Source organism: Poecilia latipinna, unplaced genomic scaffold, assembly GCF_001443285.1.
Source record: "Poecilia latipinna isolate Pla-1442-1.1 unplaced genomic scaffold, P_latipinna-1.0 Scaffold891, whole genome shotgun sequence".
Taxonomy (NCBI): domain Eukaryota; kingdom Metazoa; phylum Chordata; class Actinopteri; order Cyprinodontiformes; family Poeciliidae; genus Poecilia; species Poecilia latipinna.
Window position 1 is genome coordinate 113513 of NW_015113507.1, and position 18878 is coordinate 132390.

An 18878-nucleotide genomic window follows, 5' to 3' on the forward strand; every position below is an offset into this window, starting at 1 on the left:
AGCATGCCAGGGAGAATTACAGAGGTCCTGAAGAAGAGGGTTCACTGCAAATATTGACTTGCTGCATTAACTCATTCTGTCAATAAAAGCTTTTGTTACTCATAATATGATTGCAATTGTATTTCTGTATGTGATGAAAACATCTGACATACACACATGAAAACCAGAGGGCAGCAGATCATGTGAAAATATATTTGTCATTTTCAAAACTTTTGGCCATGACTGTAGTTCTCTCCCTGGTTTAACACAACTGGATCAACTGATGGCTCATTAGAGGCCTAAGAAGAACGCTGAAATGGTTATTACTACCACCAGGGAGAGAACTAAAACATGCAGGATGCCGGCCCTGCTGTAAAGGATAATTAAAAAAACTAAAGGATTAATAAAGATCTAGAGAAACTCGGTGACTCCAGTGAATTTATTCAGGCTATATTTATACTAAACAATTTTTATAACTTCTGCAGATCAAATTTCCTGTAAATCTCCATAAATCAGGCAGAGGTTGTTTAAGATTATAAAAAATCTTTATTGTTTTATCCCCAACATCTGCTGGATCAGGGTCGGAACAATCTCCATGACGTGTATTTATATAATAAACCTGAAGATGGTTATGGAGCGATTTTTATCAGAACCAAACGTCAAGAAACAGTGAGATGGTGACAGACATGCTGCTGCAGCTGAGTCTGCATGAGGTTCGGAACCGGAACCGGGAGGTTCAGGTTCGGCCTAGCAGTGAGATTCTGCTGCAGCAGGAATGTTTCCGGGTCCCTGAACGCATCACCGTCCATCTGCGCCGAGCCGTCAGTGAATATGTGAAACTCGACACGGGCTCCCATAACGCTTCACCGCCTGGGCGGAACCAGAACCCGGATCCAGTAAACCCTCCCAGCGATCCTACAGGTTCTGCTGCGTTCTGTTGGGCTCGGTTCCGGGTCCAGTTCAATCAGCCTTTGCGTTCACAGTTCATTTTCTGTTGAGTTCTGGAATAGTTCTGGAGGTGTTCTGCGACCCGTTTCCTCCAACCAGCTGAATTTCATTTAATTTAACTTAATTTAATTTAATCAGTAATATCTCTGTAAATGCGCCACAATTAGAAAGATTATCAATTAGTGCCGCTAAAAACAAAGAGATTTAAAATTATTTAACTTCATAAATTGTGTCAATACATGCAAATACAATAATCAATACAAAAAAATAATAAACATAAGACAAAGAAGCTACAACACAATTGATGTAAAACTAAGTTAATTCATTTAGATGGTGAAACAAAGCGGGATGCAAAATGCAAAATCTGTCAAAATGTCGACAGATCAATTTTGTTTTTTAAAATAGATCAGAAAAAAAAAATAAAACAAGTGCTCCAATTTAAAAAAAAATAGTTACTAAAAATCAAAGTTAATCTTAATTTTTATTACGTTGTCATGTTAAACAAACGTAAATAAATACAGTTTAATCCAGCTGTAGTGCCGTGCTGCTCAGCAGTCACTAACATGGCTGAACCACCCAGCCCTCATCATGATGCTGCCACTCTCCACCAGCTGCTGAGTGTGAATAATAACTGATTATTTCCTGTGTTTTTCTCTGAAGCTGCAAGTCAGGTCTCTCTGTGCGCCTCTTCCTCCTCCTGCAGGATGTCTGTGGGCGGAGGCCTGAGGAAGAGGAGGAGGAAGAGGAGGCTCCAGCCTTCCTCCAGGCCCGCTCCCACAACTCTTCAAGCAAACTTTCCTCCAATGTTTCCGTGAAACAAAAACTGCGACGCTTCGCGTGGCGCGGGAGCAAAAACACGCAGCGGGTCCCCGCGGGGCTGCGGGGCCCGCAGAGGGACGGCGGCATGTCGGGGAGATCCGCAGCCGCCTGGATGTGACTGCGAGGTGGGTCCGAGCTCCGGAGCTTCCCCCGCTGCTGGTAAACAACATGCGGCCGAGGAAAGGCGACCGGAGGCGGGGGAGAGGAGCGACACACCCCGCTGGATCTGGAGGGTTCAACCCGATAGATTACACCAGATTACATTAGATTAGATTAGATTAGATTAGATAGATAGATAGATAGAACTTTTAAAAGTTTAGTTCATAATAATGTAATTAAATCTGTTGGTTGAGCTTCTGATTGGTTGGTTTCCAGGAGGATGGAGGGAGGAACAGAGCCAGCAGAGGAGAAGGATCCTAATCACATCCCAGTGGAACACCAGGAGTTTCCCATCATGCACTGGGAGGAGCTGAGCCAGCGGATCGCTGAGCTGGAGAAGCAGGAGCAGGAGAGGAGGGAGAAGGTGAGGAAGGTCACATCCTCATCATCATCATCAGAGGTCTGTTAGCTGAGGACTACATTTCCCATGATGCCTAGCAGTTAGAGCAGGAACATGGTGATGTTTTCTCGGTTCTGTTTGGTTCTTGTTGGTCCGGTTTCAGGAGGTTCTGGACCTCCTAGCAGAACTTTTCCTGGTCCATCATTTCAGAACCATCCATCAGAACCGAGGAGTGTGTTTCTGGAGTTTGGGTCGGACTGAAGGTTCTGGTTCTGTGTCTCCAGAGGAGGACGGGGCTGAGGACAGAGAACGTCTGGGAGGACGAGGAGGAAGACATCAGGAGGGGACGAGTCGCCATCTCTACGTCTCGGTAAAAATAACAGAACTTTTCTACCTGTCCCTGAATCCATCGCTATCTAGCCCTTCCCCTCCCTGTACCAGCCAATCAGATCCTCTGTCTTCAGTGACTCTGCAGGTCGATGACCTCTTGATGGATCTAAGCAGCAGAAAGCTGAACTTCCTCTCTGTTGACCTCTGACCTCTATTCCAGACTGAACCACAGGAACCTGCAGCTCTGCTTCATCAACAACAGCGACAGCGAGGATGATGAGGAGGAAGGAGCAGAGAGGAAGGTTCATCATCATCATCATCATCATTAAATCTGACCTTTGACCTTTGCCACATCTCCAGAATACCAAAGATATGTTTGCTTTGCAGTTTGCTGACCTCTGACCTTCCGGGCCCCTCAGGTTCCCATGGGAGCAGGACACAATGGTTGCCATGGCAGCGGGTTGAAACAGGAAGTGGCAGCAGCTCTGAGAGCGCTGAGAGACGATCTGCTGGCTGAGCAGCGGCAGCAGGAGGTAAAAACTGGGCCGGAACCAACCGGGTCAGAACCAGAGGCATAGCTGCTCACTGTGTTTGTGTGTGTGTGTGTGTGTGTGTGTGTGTGTGTGTCTCAGAGCCAGGCCAGCTGCAGCGGCGTCGCCCAGCGGAAACATCTGGAGCACAGAGAGCTGCAAGATCTGAGCGAGACGCAGCTGATCGGCCTGCGGGGGGCGCTGCAGCAGGAGGTCCACGGTGAGGTCCACGGACAGGGCTGGAGGAGAACTGGGTCAGGACCGGCTCAGGACCTGTTCTGATCCGGTTCCCTCATCTGGTGTAAATCTCAGGATAACGTCTCAGTTCCAGCAGGAAGTTAAATTGATAAAAATATATTTTCTTACAGATTTATTGATCCATCTCCATGTTTGTTTTGAGATAATCAGAGAACAGATCCTCCTCCTCCCTGAGCTGCTGAAATGAACCAAAAACAACCAATCAGAGCTGGGAGGCGGGGCTTAGAGCTGTCAAATACTGATGGTGGAGAAACAACTTACCGTAGCCATGGCTATGCTAACTAGCCTTTGCTAGCTGCAGGTAGCAGAGACAGATAGTGACTGACAGCGCTAACATATTTTAGCTCCATGTTGTTCTCGTTGGTTACCATGACGACACCTGTTGTCTCTAAGCTAGGCATGTGGCGTTGAATGAACCAGTAGAAAAACAGAAATAACAGCTCTAATGTTTCCCTTCCAGCGCTGAGCGCAGAGCTGGTGGCCCAACTGCTGGTCCGGGACCAGCTGAGGACCAAGCAGGATGCCATGCTGCTGGACGTCCAGGACCTGACCTGACTCCAGAACCAGAACCGGGCCGAGCTGCTGTCGGGTCGGGATGCTGCTCTCCGTCCCGGGGGAAACCAACGGACCGAGGTCCAACAGAACCACCCGGAAGGCCTGGATGGAACCAGAACTGGGTCATAATGGACCTCCGGTTCTGCTCAGCGGGTTCTGGAGAACCGCTGATCGACCCAGACCGGAAATCAATCAGTTTGATTAGAAATTAATCAATAAGTTTATTTAACTCAGTGTTTGTTTCTGATCAGATTCAGGTTAAAGTTTAATATTAAACTATATTCATGTTTATATTTTATTCTGAGTTTATGATATCTGAACAAACGTGAAAAACTGAGGAAAGTTTCACTGTGACTTTATTAAATATGACGAATAAATAATAACAAACTGTTTAAATCTGTATTAAATATATTTGGAGGAAAATGAGATTCTGACCCGGTTCTGTGCATTTCATCTGGAGGTTCTGACACCGACCAGGGTCTCAGGTTCTGTCTGGTTCTGATCGTCTCTGAACCGAGATCAATGGAAACCCGATAAGAACCAGCAGGATCGGGTTCACTTCAGATCGGAAAACAGATGGACTGTCTGAACGGTTCTGGATTCAGAAGAAACATGTTAAATGATGCTGGTCTGGGTCAGAAGAACCAAACAGAACCAGACAGAACCTCTGGTTCTGAATGGATCAGATCATTTTAACGTTATCTTGGTTCTGTTTGGTTCTTGGTCCAGTTCAGGAGGTTCTGGACCTCCTAGCAGAACTTTGTTGGTCCATTGTTTCAGAACCAGCCATCGGAACCGAGTTCCGGTTCCTGCTGCAACTGCTGCTCTGATAACAATCACTATGGGGCGTTCAGGGAGGCTGGGATCATCCAGTGCCACTGGATCACAGATTATGATGATGATGTTGGCGGGGGGGCGGGGCCTGAGGAAGAGGAGGAGCTGCTGCTGCTGAGGTGATGAAGGTGGGGAGAAGCAGAGAGGCGAGGGGAGCGAAGGTGAGCTGAGTTTCCTTCTTTCAAACGGAAAGTTCTGGTTCTGATTTACGGATCAGAACCAGAACCATAAATCATGTCTGTGTTGATCTGAGCGATGAAGATTAAAGTTGTTCCAGAAGATCTTCATCAGGAACATCACAGAATAATCTGAGGATGATGATGATGATGACGGTGACCTGAAGCTTCAAAGATAAAACATGATCAGAACTACATCTACTCTTCCTCATCTTCCTCCTTCTCTTCCTCTCTCTCCTCCTCCTAGTCTTCTTCTTCCCCTTCTTCTTTCACCTCTTCATCCTCTTCCTCTTTCTCCTCCTCTTCCTCTGCAGTCTGTGGATTTGGTTTCATTCTGGCTCATTAATAATTCAGACATGATGAAGGTGATGAAGGTCAAACCCAAATCTGAGGAAGAGGAGGGAGGCTGAGAAAAACTGAAGCTGAATTTAAACATAAAGTTTGATCAGTAATAATAATAATAATCAGCAGCCAAACAGAGCACGAGGCATTCAGGGACCGTTGTTAGTCATCACATTCAGTGAGCTGCTCTTTATTTTGTCGCCAAGCAGAAATAAATTATTAAAACGTTAAATATTGAAAGAGCTGATCAGTTGGGCGCTACATGAAATAACAAAGCAAGATGCTGGATCAGTCAGAAGGAAAAACAGACACAAAAAGACAACTTTATATTAATCAAATCATATGAAAATTATACAAAAAATCTCTTAAGACCAACATGTTGATCGGCCTGATGAATCAACATATTGATTCATCAGGGCCACACAAAATCACTCCAGGGGCCACAGCTGGCCCCTGGACCACTCTTTGGACACTCTGGTCTAGAATAATGCGCCCCCTGGTGGAATTGTCCTGAACTGTGAGGATCAGCATCAGAGCTGCTGAAATTACAGGTTTGATATTTCCTACAACGGCATGAATCACCTGAAAAATCAGTTGCTCTCTCAAATTCCTTAATTCCTTAATTCATCTCTCTAAGTGAATATCTGTCAGAATGAGCCGCTCCTTTTTGCTGGGTTCAAACTGCTGGCTCATGCTGTTAGGGTAACAGTGACTGCAGGAATCTGAAGTATTTAAAAATAATAATTGTTTCAATGGAAAGATTCACATTTACACTTTTATTGTGATTTGATGACAGACCGTGTGATTATGATAAAGAAAGAAAACTGCAAAAAAAAAAGAAAAAGAAAAGAGAAACTAAAGTAGAAATGGGAACATAAGACAGGAGAACATGCAGCTCCGCAGGAATTAGAGTTTTCCTGACGTTCCCGCTGCTGGAAATCAAACTGTGATCCACATCACAACAAATATCCATCATCCAACTGCTGTGATGTCATCACACAGTATAGCCATGGCAACCTGAGGGCTCACCATTGGTCGACTTAAAGCTTCACCTTTGGTTGGAGAAAGTCCGGACTCACCAGTTCAGGAAAATATAAAAATATGGTTGTTATGACAGCTTGTTCAAGCAGTTTGGATGTTCAGTCTTCGGATTAAATGATGTTCAGGATGAGTGAGCAGAACTTGTACAGTACACCGTGATGACATGAGCACAGAATCAGTTCCATGGCGGCTCAAAGGAATTTGAGACTTGTTCACAGAAATGAGAAACTGCCTGGTTGATACAATCATTGGCAGATTGAACAGAAAGTCTAGAAAATTTCAACCTGGTCTGAGAAATGCACCAAAATCTGGGAGGGCTTTCTGTCTGTCAGCATTTAACCTGGTTCTGGATGTAACCCGGGACTGGTTCTGGACGTAACCCTGACCCAGACTCTCCAGCAGCTGGAACCGACCTGCTGAACGGGGAGGAGAGGCTTCCGGAAAACTGCGTTAATCATTCAGGAGCTAATGGAGCGGGACACAGCCTTCATCAGCAGAACACGGCGGCAGGACGCACAACAAGCTGCAACCACTAATGAGGCTGTTTCTGTGTCCAACAGGTACCGACAGATAGACAGATAAATAGATAGATGGAACTTGGCTTCTACAATGCCAGTGGATTCAGATTGGGTTGACCTTTAACCCTCAGAGGTTCGTGATGGGTCTGGACCGGGTCTCTACCACCACTCCACACATCAGCTACCTGGGTGCGGTGAGCCTCAACACCTCCACTCCTTATGCCTCCTCCACCTCCTCCACCCTGCCTCCGTCTTCCTGCAGCATCGATGAATCCTACAAGTACGTCTTCCTGCCCGTCTGCTACTCCCTGACCTTTCTGTTCAGCCTGGTGCTGAACTCGGTGGTTCTGGTGCGGTCGTGCCGGCCCCATGGTGGCGGCGGGCGGCGCTGGAACACCTCTCTGATCTACATGGTGAACCTGGCCACCACAGACCTGATGTACGGCCTGTCGCTGCCCTTCCTGGTGGCGAGCTACGTGCTGAGGGACCACTGGGTGTTCGGGGACTTCATGTGCCGCCTCGTACGATTCCTCTTCTACTTCAACCTCTACTGCTCCATCTTCTTCCTCACCTGCATCTCTGTGCACAGGTAGGATGCTCTATGTCATGAAGCCATGGATTCCAGTCAGGGGCAAAACAGTTTTCTGATGTGAATGCAGACACATTTTAGCCCCTGTGTGCCTCTGCTACTCATCAGCACAAGCAAATGTTAAGTACAGAAATGTTGACTAGACGTAATTTTTCCACCATGACTATGGCACCCTTTTAGTTCAGTGCCCCTAAGCATAGCATATTTAGCGTTCCCACTTTTTGCACCACTGGCTCCATCAATAAAGCCTCAGATAAACCAAAATTTAGGAAAACTTTCAGGGTTTAATTGTAAGCATTGAAAGTTCCTTTGAATGCTTTGAAGTATTTCTGTTTCTCTCTGAATTATTCCTATTCATTCAGGTGATTTAACAAGCTCCGCCTCCTTCCTCCCAGGAAGGTACACCTGCCCATGTTCATGGACAGTTTGTGTAAATTCCTGGTATTGTTAATTTTTGATTATTTTTACCTTTGAACTAACTGTAAGTCACTAGTGGACAGTAGCTGTGAAACGTCTGAGGGTCTATGGACCTCTGAGCCAATCAGAGGCCTTGAAGCCAGGGGAACCTTGGCCCATTTAACCAGTTGAGTTTAGTATTAAGGCAGAAAAACTGCTGAACAACCTGAACTCATTTTCTGAAGGATTCTAGAAAGCTGCGTGGAAAATGTTCTGGATGTGTTTTCTTTTCTTTTTTGCAAATCTTCTGACTTGAGGAACCCTTTGTTATTTGTTGGGTTCTGGTATTCTGGGTCGGTTCAGTCGACAGCGTGATGCTCGTCAGCCACTGACTTCCTGTGGATTTCCTTCCACTCTGTGATTTTCCAAAGTGTTTTCCTCCGTTGGAAGCTTAATGACGGTTTAGTCACACACCGTTAACTCTGACAGTGCGTGACCCCGTTGGACGGACCAGGGGGTCAATGAGCCCGGGTCTGTCAATAGAACTGCTGAACCTGACAGTCAGTTTTAATGAAAGAAGCTGGAAATCTTGATGAAAATCTAGAAATATTTCATATTCAATTTGTTCTGCAGTATTTGTTTGGTTTCCATCCATAATAATTATCATCCATCCATTACCAAGAAGTTAGACAACAGAAAACAGAAAACTCTGCAGTAAACTGTAAGTTATACTTCCTGAAGTTCTGAAGAGTCCAAATGGAGACAGTTGGACTCTGAAGAACCTCTGAATCTGTCCATGATCCCTTGTAATGTTTATGGGGTTCATGGACATATTATAAGGTGTAGCTATGGAGTCATTTGCTTTTATTCACATGATGAGGTCCTGCTGGTAGTTATGGTGGTTACTACTTTCCCTACAGACCATGTTGAGTCTCTGCAAACAGCTGAGAAGTTCCAGTATCTTGGTGTCTTTTATTTGAAGAGAAGCAGGATAGAGCGAGAGATTAATAAAGACATCATGTCTGCACAGACATGAATGTTGAATGTTGATTCAAGACCTTGATGATTTCTGATAGTGTGTGGTGTGGACAGATTATAAAGTGTAGTTATGGAGTGTGTGTTGGGCTTTACAGGCAGGTATTGGAGCACCTGAAGGTCAACAGACATTCAGGTCTGTTGAATGTTTGCAGACCTTCAGCAGACCTGAAGGTCCTTTCGGACCTCATTAGTTTGGATGTTTTGATGTTTTTGTGTCAGACACCACTTATTGGAATTTAACAGGGTCACATTGTGGGCCTAAGTAGTGTTGAGGGGTCCTGTCTTGGTTTGGTGTAAACAGACATTGCATTGGTCCATTGCTGAAATCATTGATTACTTGAGCGCAGACTAAATAGTATTCGTCTGTCATCAGCATTTAGTCCCTGGTGGAGTTAGAACGAGGTCATGTAAACCAACTCTTGATGTGTCTGCAGGTACCTGGGGATCTGCCATCCAATGAGGACCATCACTCTGGAGAGCAAGCGGGTGGTGAAGGCAACGTGTGCTTCGGTGTGGGTGGTGGTCTTCGTTCTCACCTGTCCTATTTTCAGGTTTGCCCAGACAGGAGACGTTACTAGAAGAGGTTCTGGAGCTGTTGGACCTGAGGGGACGAGGTTTGGAGACAACAGGACTGAGGAGAAGTATGTGAACTGTTGGGACGACGCTATCGATAAGGACTTTCCTGAATATGTCCCATATGGCATTGTCCTTCACCTGCTGGGCTTCTTCGTCCCCTTTGTCATCATCGCTTGGTGCTACTCTCAGGTGGTCCGGACAATATTTCAGAGCCTACGGTCTCCACCCAGTTCAATAGAGGGCGGTGAGGATGGAGCAGTTGGGGACGGAGCAGTTGAAGGAGGTCGAGATCGGGAGAGAACTTCAGTCTCCATCTCTGGATCACAGTACTCCCACTACATCCGGAGGCGGCGCAAATCCATTAAAACCATTGTAACCATCACGCTGCTGTTTGCGCTCTGCTTCCTGCCCTTCCATGTGACCCGGACGTTGTTCCTGCTCCTGCGGCGGGGGCAGCTCGGCGGCTGCAACGCCATGAAGGCCGTCTCCATCTGCTACAAGGTCACCAGGCCTCTGGCCTCCTGCAACGCCTGGCTCAACGCACTGCTCTACTTCCTGACGGGAGATAAGGGTGCCCCCTGCTGCTGGCCAGTGGAACGCACAGTGCACCAGGACAGAAGAAATGGCTCCCTCTGGTGGCCATTAACAATACTGAGGAAGGAAGGAGGCGGAGAGGACGACCAGGAGGCGGCCGAGAAGGTAGCAAGGGAGCTGCAGATGGAGAATGAATCCAAGTCTTCACGGATCATCTTCTAGGACTTTTGAAGATGATCCGGGATCATCTTCAAAGATGATCCGTGCTTATCTTCATGTCAACGGGTTGAGCAACAACGGATTGAGTAACAACCCGTTGACATGTTGCCCTGAACCTCCTCAGTGACTCCTGAGTGTTGATCTGATACAACTTTATCAACAGACCAAGTTTCAGTCGTCTGGTGCAGAGTCCTGATGGCGACCCAGTTCTTTGGTTCTGGTGTGATGAAACAGAGACAGATCCGGAGATGGTTTCCTGGGTCCTCCTGCTCTACAGAAATTACATGTTTCCTCAGTTGTTATGTTTAACGGCTTCCATTGATCATAAGTAACCTGAACATGTCCCATGAAGCATTGCTCCTGGCAGGAAGCTGGTGGGATCATGGATTGGACTTTCATTGTTCTAGATTCTAGAAGATGCTGCATCTGATAGACCCGTCAACCTCCACGTTTATCTTCACCAATGTGAGATTAGGATTGGGAGACTGGGATTAAAGGTGGATTACAAACATTTTAACCCAACCTTCCCTCAGAAGCTGTGAGTGAGCCACTCCAAGTCGGACCGGCTGTGGTTCTGGTGTCCCTGTTGTTTTAATCTCAGGTGGTTTCTCCTTTCGGACCTCATTAGTTTGGATGTTTTGATGTTTTTGTGTCAGAATTAAAGTGTTTGTGACTCCAGCTTTTGTCCATCCTTCGTGATACCAAGAAGATCTGTTTTCTCACACAGATCAATAATCGGGTCATCTCTGTTTAGATTGAACCTCCTTTAAGAATTTTAGATGTGTTTTAGTTGAAACATGAACCACATGGCAACAATCAGCCAATCATGACCGTGTAGGATTCTGTGTAGATCCTGGCACGAAGAGTTTACCTGTTATTAGTTTACTCATTTATTATAAATCTGCCATTAATCATTCAATATTAATAAAAGAACATGAATTAATAATGAATTTATGTTAATTTATTGTGAGTTAAAAGTTGCAATCTGAAGCTGATGGTGAAATAAAAATAAAACAATTAGTAGATAAAATATAAAATAAATTCATCTGCATGGCCGATTTTACACAATAAACTTTATTTATGCCATCAAAACAGATTAATGGAAATCATTTTATATAGTGATGATAATGATGTAATACTGAGATAATTATGATGATAATCAGTGTTCAAAGTGTAACATGAGCTAAAGAAGTGTTTTCCACAGTGGAGACCGCAGCCACCTGGGGCGCTAGACGGCCTCAGAAAAATGGATCATAGATTGAATCTTAAACGTCAGAAATTTTTAATCATAATTTTTTAGATGATAAAAAAATATGACCTAATCTGTTTTCAAATCATAATTCTATAAGTTTTTAAAACATTATTGAAATGTTATTTGTCATGCTCATCTCACTGATTCATTAAGGTGCTTTGCTGCTTAAGCTAGCATAGCAGCAAAATGGAAAAGTTTCTAACCAGAAACAAACTGAAGGAACAGTCCAGCAGCCGATTCCTTCAGGAAACTGCTGCAGAGAAACCCTAATAACCTAATAATTTATTACAAATTAATGTAGTAATTACCGAATAGTAACTAAAAATGAGAAAAAACATCCCGCAAGTCGATGTTTCTTGACATGTTTTGGGTTTCTGTTTGGGGAAACAGAAACCCAAACAGTTTCTGAGTTCCCAGCCCAGGACTGGGAACTCCTGAGCTAAAGAATCACAGAGGTAGTTCCAGGTCATAACCAGCAGATGGCGTCAGAGTTACAGACAAGATAGAGAGGTTCTCTGGGTCTCAGTAGAACCTAATGGACCTCCTCATCAGCCTATCTGCTCCCACTGGGTGGTGCTCACCAGCCTGTAGTTGAACTCCCGGTAGTTTTCTGGGTGAACCTGTCTCTGCCTCCAGACCTCCTCGTAGAGGCTGCGGACTGCCGGCTGGAGCGGCGGGAAGCCGGCGGAACCGGCCAGCGAATCGCAGTATTCCCATTGGTCCTGGTCCAACTTTAGCAAGTGGTGGCGCTGGACCCCGGCCTCCAGTTTCCTCTGCTGCTCCCTCTGCACCGCTTCCTCCATCTGCTCCTGAGGCGGCACGGCAACCGATCCGTCCAGCACCGCCAGAGCGAACTGGACCTGAGGAGAGCAGAACCGTCTGAGACCGCTCCCCAAGGTTTTTCACTGGTGGATGCTACAGCTCACCTGGCAGTCGAAGTTGGGGAAAGGGCAGATGATCTTACAGATGCCAATGAAGATCAGTGAAGGGAAAGCGGGAGGCATCATGTAGCGGTACAGAGGGGACACCACATGGTTCTGGATCTCCAGACCCAGCCGGGCCGAGTCCAGGAACGGGTAGCTGAAGTTGTACCCAGTGCAGAAAATCAAAACATCAGCCTGACACACAGAGCCGTCCTGAGGGGAACATTTGAACCAATCATAGGGAGGTTTCACTTCAACATGAAACATTCTAAGGTTCTGGAACCAGAAACGGAGCCAAAGTGATTGGTTCTGCAGGACGGGCTCACCTGAAGGCGGATGGTTCCGTCGTCCTGGACCGCCACCACGCAGCTCGCCTGCTGGATCCCAGGAGGAAGAGGAACGATCAACGGAGGGTTCCGGTGACTCAGAGTCACCTGCAGAGAAAACACTTTCTCATTGGTTGATTTGGACTCTGAAGTCATCAGACAGGAACAAGGAGGACACGTTTAGCTCTGGAGAACTCCGAGTTAAAAATGGTTTATGGTTTTAATGAACTCTGATGGTACCTTGGCTCCAACCTTGACCAACTCAATGGAAATATCCAGTCCGGAAGCTTTTGCTCCCAGAACCACCACCGTTTGACCCGAGAACGGCTCAGCGAAGCGGTACGAGTGACTGTGGAGAACCGTTCCTGCAAACACACAGTGTTTATCGAAAGTCTTTACTCTGTTTGACATGACATTCCCTGACTCAGAGAAACAAGGTACCTTTAAAGTTCTGTATCCCTGGGATGTTTGGGATGTGAGGGTCCGAGTAATGCCTGAGGACACAGACATTCAACCTTTGAGACCTTACGTCGAAGCAACAGTGATTCCCAGTGGCAAGAGGTGGAATAACATTCTGTTTTTAAGCCCTACAAGGAATTACAAGAAACATCAGGTGTCCCTGTAATTCTGTGGTTAGAAAATGATAATCTGAAATGTTCCACCAACACAGTATTTAGTGGAAGATAATGCTAAATTATTAAATCAACACAGTATTTAGCAAAAGCTAATGCTAAGTGACACAATGTATCATGGGAAGGTGGAGAGTAAAAACCGTCAATGTCAGTGACCCTCATCACTGACATTGATAAGGAACAGAATCGAGGATAGGGTGAGAGACTCATGTCATGTTTATGGCCTCTATAGTGACTTCTATTACCCAGCGCCACCTTCGCATCACTGCTTGAGGCAAATTCATGACGACGGTCCAAAGCGCTCAACGTTAGACTGGATCAGCCAGAGAGACCCGGCAGAACCAACAGAGGTGAACCGAACTGACTGGGTTTGTTGAAGCTAACAGAGTTTATAGCCAATATGAAAACATGCTTCTGATTTTTCACTTCATTATCATGTAGATACCATGGTAGCAACCTGCTACGCACCCTGAACAGATGAACACTGCATCAAATGTCTCCGTTTTCCGATGACCCGTTGGGTCTGATGATGTCACTTCCCATGTGACCTTGCTCTCCCCGTTCTCTGTTGTCATGGAAACTGGCGTGACGTTTTCCACCGCTGTGTCAAACTGGTGATGAAGGATAAATCGGTTATCTTGACTGGGATGGTTACCGGACTCCGGGATCAGCGGGAAAACTCACCCGGATGTGAGGCCGGATCCGGAAGTTCTCACAGTACCTCTCCAGGTACCGCTGGACCTCCTGGTGGGACAGGAAGCTGCTCAGCTCAGGGTCAAAGGGGAAGTCAGGGAACATCATCACCTCTTTGGGCAGGTTGGTTCTGTTTGGACAGAGAACTTGGTCACAACTCATGAGGAGTCAGATGCTCCCCCTTCTGGCGGACAGGTGACCCTACCTGAGGTCCCTGTACATGCTGCTGAGCACCGGCCTCCCGTTGGGGTACGTCCCGATTCGCTCCTCGTAGCACCAGGTCCCGCCCACATTCCCACTGAGCTCAAACACCACTGGTGGGGCAAAGCTGGTGGGGCGGGACAGGATGTGGCGAGCCGCACAGAGTCCGGCCGCCCCCGCTCCAACCACCGCTACTCGCTGCAGCATCCTGTGGTTCTGGTCCAGAGGGAGGGGCTGGACCTTCCTGGACAGAAACATTCCCACATTAAAGATCCGGGATGGGTCCACAACACCGCCGTTGCCATGGAGCCTTATTCTGGGATGTTATCTTGTCTTTGATCCTCACAGGTTCAAATATGTACATACACCCCTACTGATTATTGTATATATACAGTGGTGGGCACTGCTAACCTAAAAGCTAGCTGTGCTAGCTGTAAAGCACTAATCATGAACATTAGTTCTGCTAATGCTAAATGGTTTAACCAGCATATTAGGCATAAGCTAATGCTAAAGTGCCAAATCAGCATATTTAGTATAAGCTACTGAAGCGCTAAAGCAGCATGATGTTTAGTGTAATACTAATGCTAACATGCTATACCAGCATGATATTTCGTATAAGCTAATGCTAAGACACTATGACAACATAATTTTAGTGTAAGCTAAGGCTAATGCTAAACCGCTACACCAACATAATATTTAGCGGAAGCTAACACATCAGGGGTGGGGGGGTGGAGTTTTGCTTTTGGATTGTTGTTGTACAAGAATATATATATATATTTTTTAAATATATTAAGTAAGGTTATTTTATTTGGAATGGAAAAGTGTGACATTAGTGATACAGAACTTTTATTCGTTGTTAACGTTTTTTTATTACTCAACAGGACATCGGTTGGTCTCATAACTGCACTCATCTGACTGGACCCAGTTTGTACTTTGTCCTCGGGAAGACAAGACCGAGGAAACCACGGGGTCACTGATTCACAGAACCGATCAACTTTAATCCACATAACACGAATCAGCAGAAAAACAGAACCAGAACATCTAAAAACAGAATCAGAGCTGCGCCAAAATCTGCCCAAAAACAACTTGGGACCCTTCTAACTTTCTAACTAGCCTGTAACTATCCTATAGCCTATAGCCTGATAACAGTGGTGCGCTGAGCGCTTTAAAGCATCTATAATCGGTAATTAGAGTCATGTTGATCAGTACGATCGATAAAATCATCCGGTACCGAGTGTAATGTCCAGCTTGGTTCCCTGCTGCTCTACGGAGCTGAAGACGGAAGGCGCGTTTCTACCGGGGCGCGATTCAATTCACAACACCGGAAGATTGCTAACGGAAACTGGATGAGTGTTACAGAGAGAATGGTTCACCGTGTTCCCGAAGTAACAGAGGAACTTCCGCTCTGAACCCTTCACAATAAAGGTCCCAACAAAACACACATTTACTGTTACTGATCACATTTCAAAAAGACATTTTACTTTATTGTTTTTCACTTTTTAAATTATGTTTTGAATGTTACGGAATATAATAAGCTTTGTTCCTTTTATATTGTCCAAAATGAAGTAATAACCAACTAAAAACGTATGTTTGTTCTTTTTGCAATATCTCATGATTCTGAGCTAAAATATTTTCCCTGCAGGGATTATTACTAAGGTATCCTCCAGTATAACCATTTTATTCTTCTAGAACAGTACCTCATTATGGCAGCATGTAGGAGCACATCTGCCACATTGGTTCTGATTTGTTCTTTTCTAAACATGAGTTAATTTTCTGATTGAGGCGTTTTTAATGTTTGGTCATTTATCCTGTGTGGTTCTGGATCAGATGGAAAGATTTCTGATCTTACCTCTTTAAGATTATTTCACTCTGAAGATATTCGGATGATTTGAGTTATGACAACATTTTATTTCTGTTTGGGATGATAAAGTCTCAAACTGAATCTTTGCTCTCAGCAGACAGAAGCTGAGAGTTGGTCTGACCGTGTTTCCAGCGCTGCAGCATCTCCAGGAAACAAACTGAACCCAAACTTTTTATTAGAAAAGAAGAAGAAGAAAGGCAGCATAAACAGGTAGTAAACACAAACTGTTGCAACAGGCCAGGAAACCTTCAGCTAGCTGCAGCTCTGTCCCAATCAAGTCTCCAGCCGGTTCTGATCCGGTCAGTGTCCGTCCACAGAGAGTGTCCATCATTTGGCGGCGGCGTTGCCGTGCTGCGGCGGCTGCTGTGGCGCCTGCTGCTGCTCGGCCAGCGCCTGCTGCAGCCGCGTGCGTTTCCTGGAGTAATGCTGCCAGTGCAGCAGCTGCTGTTCATCGATGAACTTGGCGCACTGAGCATTGACCAGCTCCTTCCTGAAGTGTTCGTACTGCAGCAGCTCCAGCATGTGGAGGCAGTGGGGGTACCTGCAGGGGGAGGGAGAGAGTGAGCACCTGGACCTTCCACTGAGAGGTAGAGAAGAAGAAGAACTAGAGAAACTAGAAGAACTACACCAACTAAGTGAAGAACTATGAAGAATCACTAGATAAAGAACTACAAAAATAGAAAAATACCTAGATATTGAAGAATGAAGGAGGAGGAAGAATGAAGTAAAGTAGAAGTAGAGGAAGAAGAGTTGTGTGAGTCCATCAGAGTCCATAAACTCCCATGAGGGTTGGACTGGGTTCAGGTTCTACCCTCTGACCCAAACCGGGTCGTCCAGAACCTCTCTGGATGATTTCTAAACTAGAATCCGGATCAGGCCTAATTCTGGCTTTCCAGAACCAACAGAACCAACATTTAAACTCATAATCTGAACTGGTTCAGTAAAACTGCAGATTGAATTGGATCTAAAACTTGAACAGGTCTGAAGAACCTTCCTAGAGTTCTGACCCGGTTTGGATCGGAGGTCATGGTTCCACTATGTAGTTGATGAAACAATTGGACCTGGGTCAGAGGTTCTGGAGCTTACTTGAGGAACTTGGCGTATTCGGGTTCCTTCCAGTACAGCAGGTACTTGAGGTAGTTGATGAAGGGTCGATCTCTCAGGAACCCTCTCTGGGCCAGGACTGCAATACAAACACATGAACTGGGTCAGCCGCAGACAGACGGGTTCTACAGCAGAACCGTCTCCACAAACCCCATGCTCTCTGTGTTATGTGGCTCCAGTTAGAACAGAACAGAACCTACGTGGTTCTGACTCAGAAAGGATCAAACACTGACTAAAGGTTACTGCAGGTCAGTCTTGTGAAACCCAAACGGTTTTGACTTGGATTCTGCAGGAACTGGAACTCATCCGGATCATATTAAAAGTTTTTGATTCTCTTCCAGATGAACCAGTTTGGGTTTGGTTCCGGTTCCGCTCAGAATAAACCAATATTTTGGTTAAAACGGTGAAATGCTCCTTTATTGCGCCTCTTGTGGACTGAAACCGGGTCACTTACAGTTCAGGTAGTTCGGGTTGGCCAGACACTGGACGAACTCCAGTTCGGACTGGAACCGGTTCTTAGCCTGGTCGTCTGGAGGACAGAACAGAACAGAACCTGACTCAGCAACGAGCACAGCAACAACCAGTAAATTATCTATTTAACAGTCAGTTCCTGCTTTCTTCACCAGACTCCATTTAAAAAAAACATCATTTTAAGGTTGGTTTGTTTTTATTCTACATAAAACTCATCTAGCTAACTAAAAACACTGAATAATACAACTTTACAGATTTCCTTAACCACCGGAGCAACATATTTTAACCTTTCACTGATTTTAATAATGATGAAATTATCTAAACAATTAGCTTCTTAGCCTGCTCTCAAAAGAAGATAACAACGTCCACTAACCAGTTTCCATGGCAACACGGATTCTCCGACCAGATTACGAAGATAAAAAAAAAAGTAATCTCACCAAAAAGATGCTAAGAGACTTTAATACTCAGAGAGTTGATCTTTGTTGGGGTTAGCTGTCCGCCATCAAACATTCATCGATATAACCGTCGTGTATCCACGACTTTTTATTTCAATTTACGGCTTGTGTTGTTCAGTATCTGGACACCAGATGGAGACATTTAACAGCCACAGAGAGCTGAACTGGGATGAGAAAAAGAAAGCAAGTAAGGACTGAAGTTAAAGAACTTTCTCAATGTGTTTTCTCAGTCAGTGTTTTTTTAATGAAAATATTAAAATATTATGGCCACCTATCTAATGATGTGTTTGTCCCACTTTTGCTGCCCCGACCCATTGAGAAATGGATTCCTCCAGACCTCTGAAGGTGTTGTGGTATTGGGTATTAAGACTTGTGGAGCACATCCTTGAAAAGTTTAAAATCCACTTGTAAAAGTATAGTATAAGACTAATTGAAAACAGCATGTTTAACCACCTTTTTCTATACCAAACTGAAATAGGTGGTACACTCAAATAACACATCCTAGATCTGAATGAATGAAATATTCTCATTGAATACTTTGTTCTGTACAAAGTTGAATGTGCTGACAACAAAATCACACAAAAATCATCAATGGAAATCAAATTTATTAACCAATGGAGGCCTGGATTTGGAGCCACACACAAAATTAAAGTGAAATGTTCCCTTTATTTTTTTGAGCAGTATATATATATATCACCATATATATATATATATATATATATATATATATATATATATATATATATATATATATATATCCTAGAAGACATTGAGTCTTA

The 18878-nt window shown here is 45.0% G+C and overlaps 4 protein-coding genes across 5 annotated transcripts; 2 read left to right on the top strand and 2 right to left on the bottom strand.

The window, feature by feature from the left end:
* The first annotated feature begins 1578 nt into the window (after positions 1-1578).
* LOC106957280 (schwannomin-interacting protein 1) lies at positions 1579-4346 on the top strand. Its single transcript, XM_015048553.1, has 7 exons — positions 1579-1871; positions 2122-2269; positions 2530-2615; positions 2796-2877; positions 2995-3108; positions 3208-3325; positions 3824-4346. The coding sequence occupies exons 2-7, from the start codon at positions 2126-2128 to the stop codon at positions 3916-3918; spliced, it is 639 nt and encodes a 212-aa protein (XP_014904039.1). The 5' UTR covers positions 1579-1871; positions 2122-2125; the 3' UTR covers positions 3919-4346.
* A 998-nt stretch (positions 4347-5344) lies between these two features.
* On the top strand, positions 5345-10857 carry LOC106957278 (P2Y purinoceptor 3). The gene is made up of 2 exons (XM_015048551.1): positions 5345-7418; positions 9287-10857. Exons 1-2 carry the CDS (start codon positions 6970-6972, stop codon positions 10182-10184), a joined length of 1347 nt encoding a protein of 448 aa, XP_014904037.1. The 5' UTR covers positions 5345-6969; the 3' UTR covers positions 10185-10857.
* A 377-nt stretch (positions 10858-11234) lies between these two features.
* Positions 11235-15820, bottom strand: LOC106957292 (flavin-containing monooxygenase FMO GS-OX4). Of its 2 annotated transcripts, none has more exons than XM_015048569.1 (9): positions 15440-15820; positions 14213-14448; positions 13999-14137; positions 13783-13925; positions 13124-13176; positions 12923-13047; positions 12683-12790; positions 12360-12569; positions 11235-12293 (listed from the first exon to the last, which is right to left on the bottom strand). In XM_015048569.1, exons 2-9 carry the CDS (start codon positions 14413-14415, stop codon positions 11982-11984), a joined length of 1293 nt encoding a protein of 430 aa, XP_014904055.1. In that variant the 5' UTR covers positions 14416-14448; positions 15440-15820; the 3' UTR covers positions 11235-11981. The 2 variants fall into 2 exon arrangements, with proteins under 2 accessions (XP_014904055.1, XP_014904054.1); XM_015048568.1 differs by having other exon boundaries at positions 14213-14452.
* A 278-nt stretch (positions 15821-16098) lies between these two features.
* On the bottom strand, positions 16099-18198 carry med31 (mediator complex subunit 31). Its single transcript, XM_015048570.1, has 4 exons — positions 18018-18198; positions 17628-17702; positions 17156-17252; positions 16099-16610 (listed from the first exon to the last, which is right to left on the bottom strand). Exons 1-4 carry the CDS (start codon positions 18025-18027, stop codon positions 16397-16399), a joined length of 396 nt encoding a protein of 131 aa, XP_014904056.1. The 5' UTR covers positions 18028-18198; the 3' UTR covers positions 16099-16396.
* Positions 18199-18878: the final 680 nt, after the last annotated feature.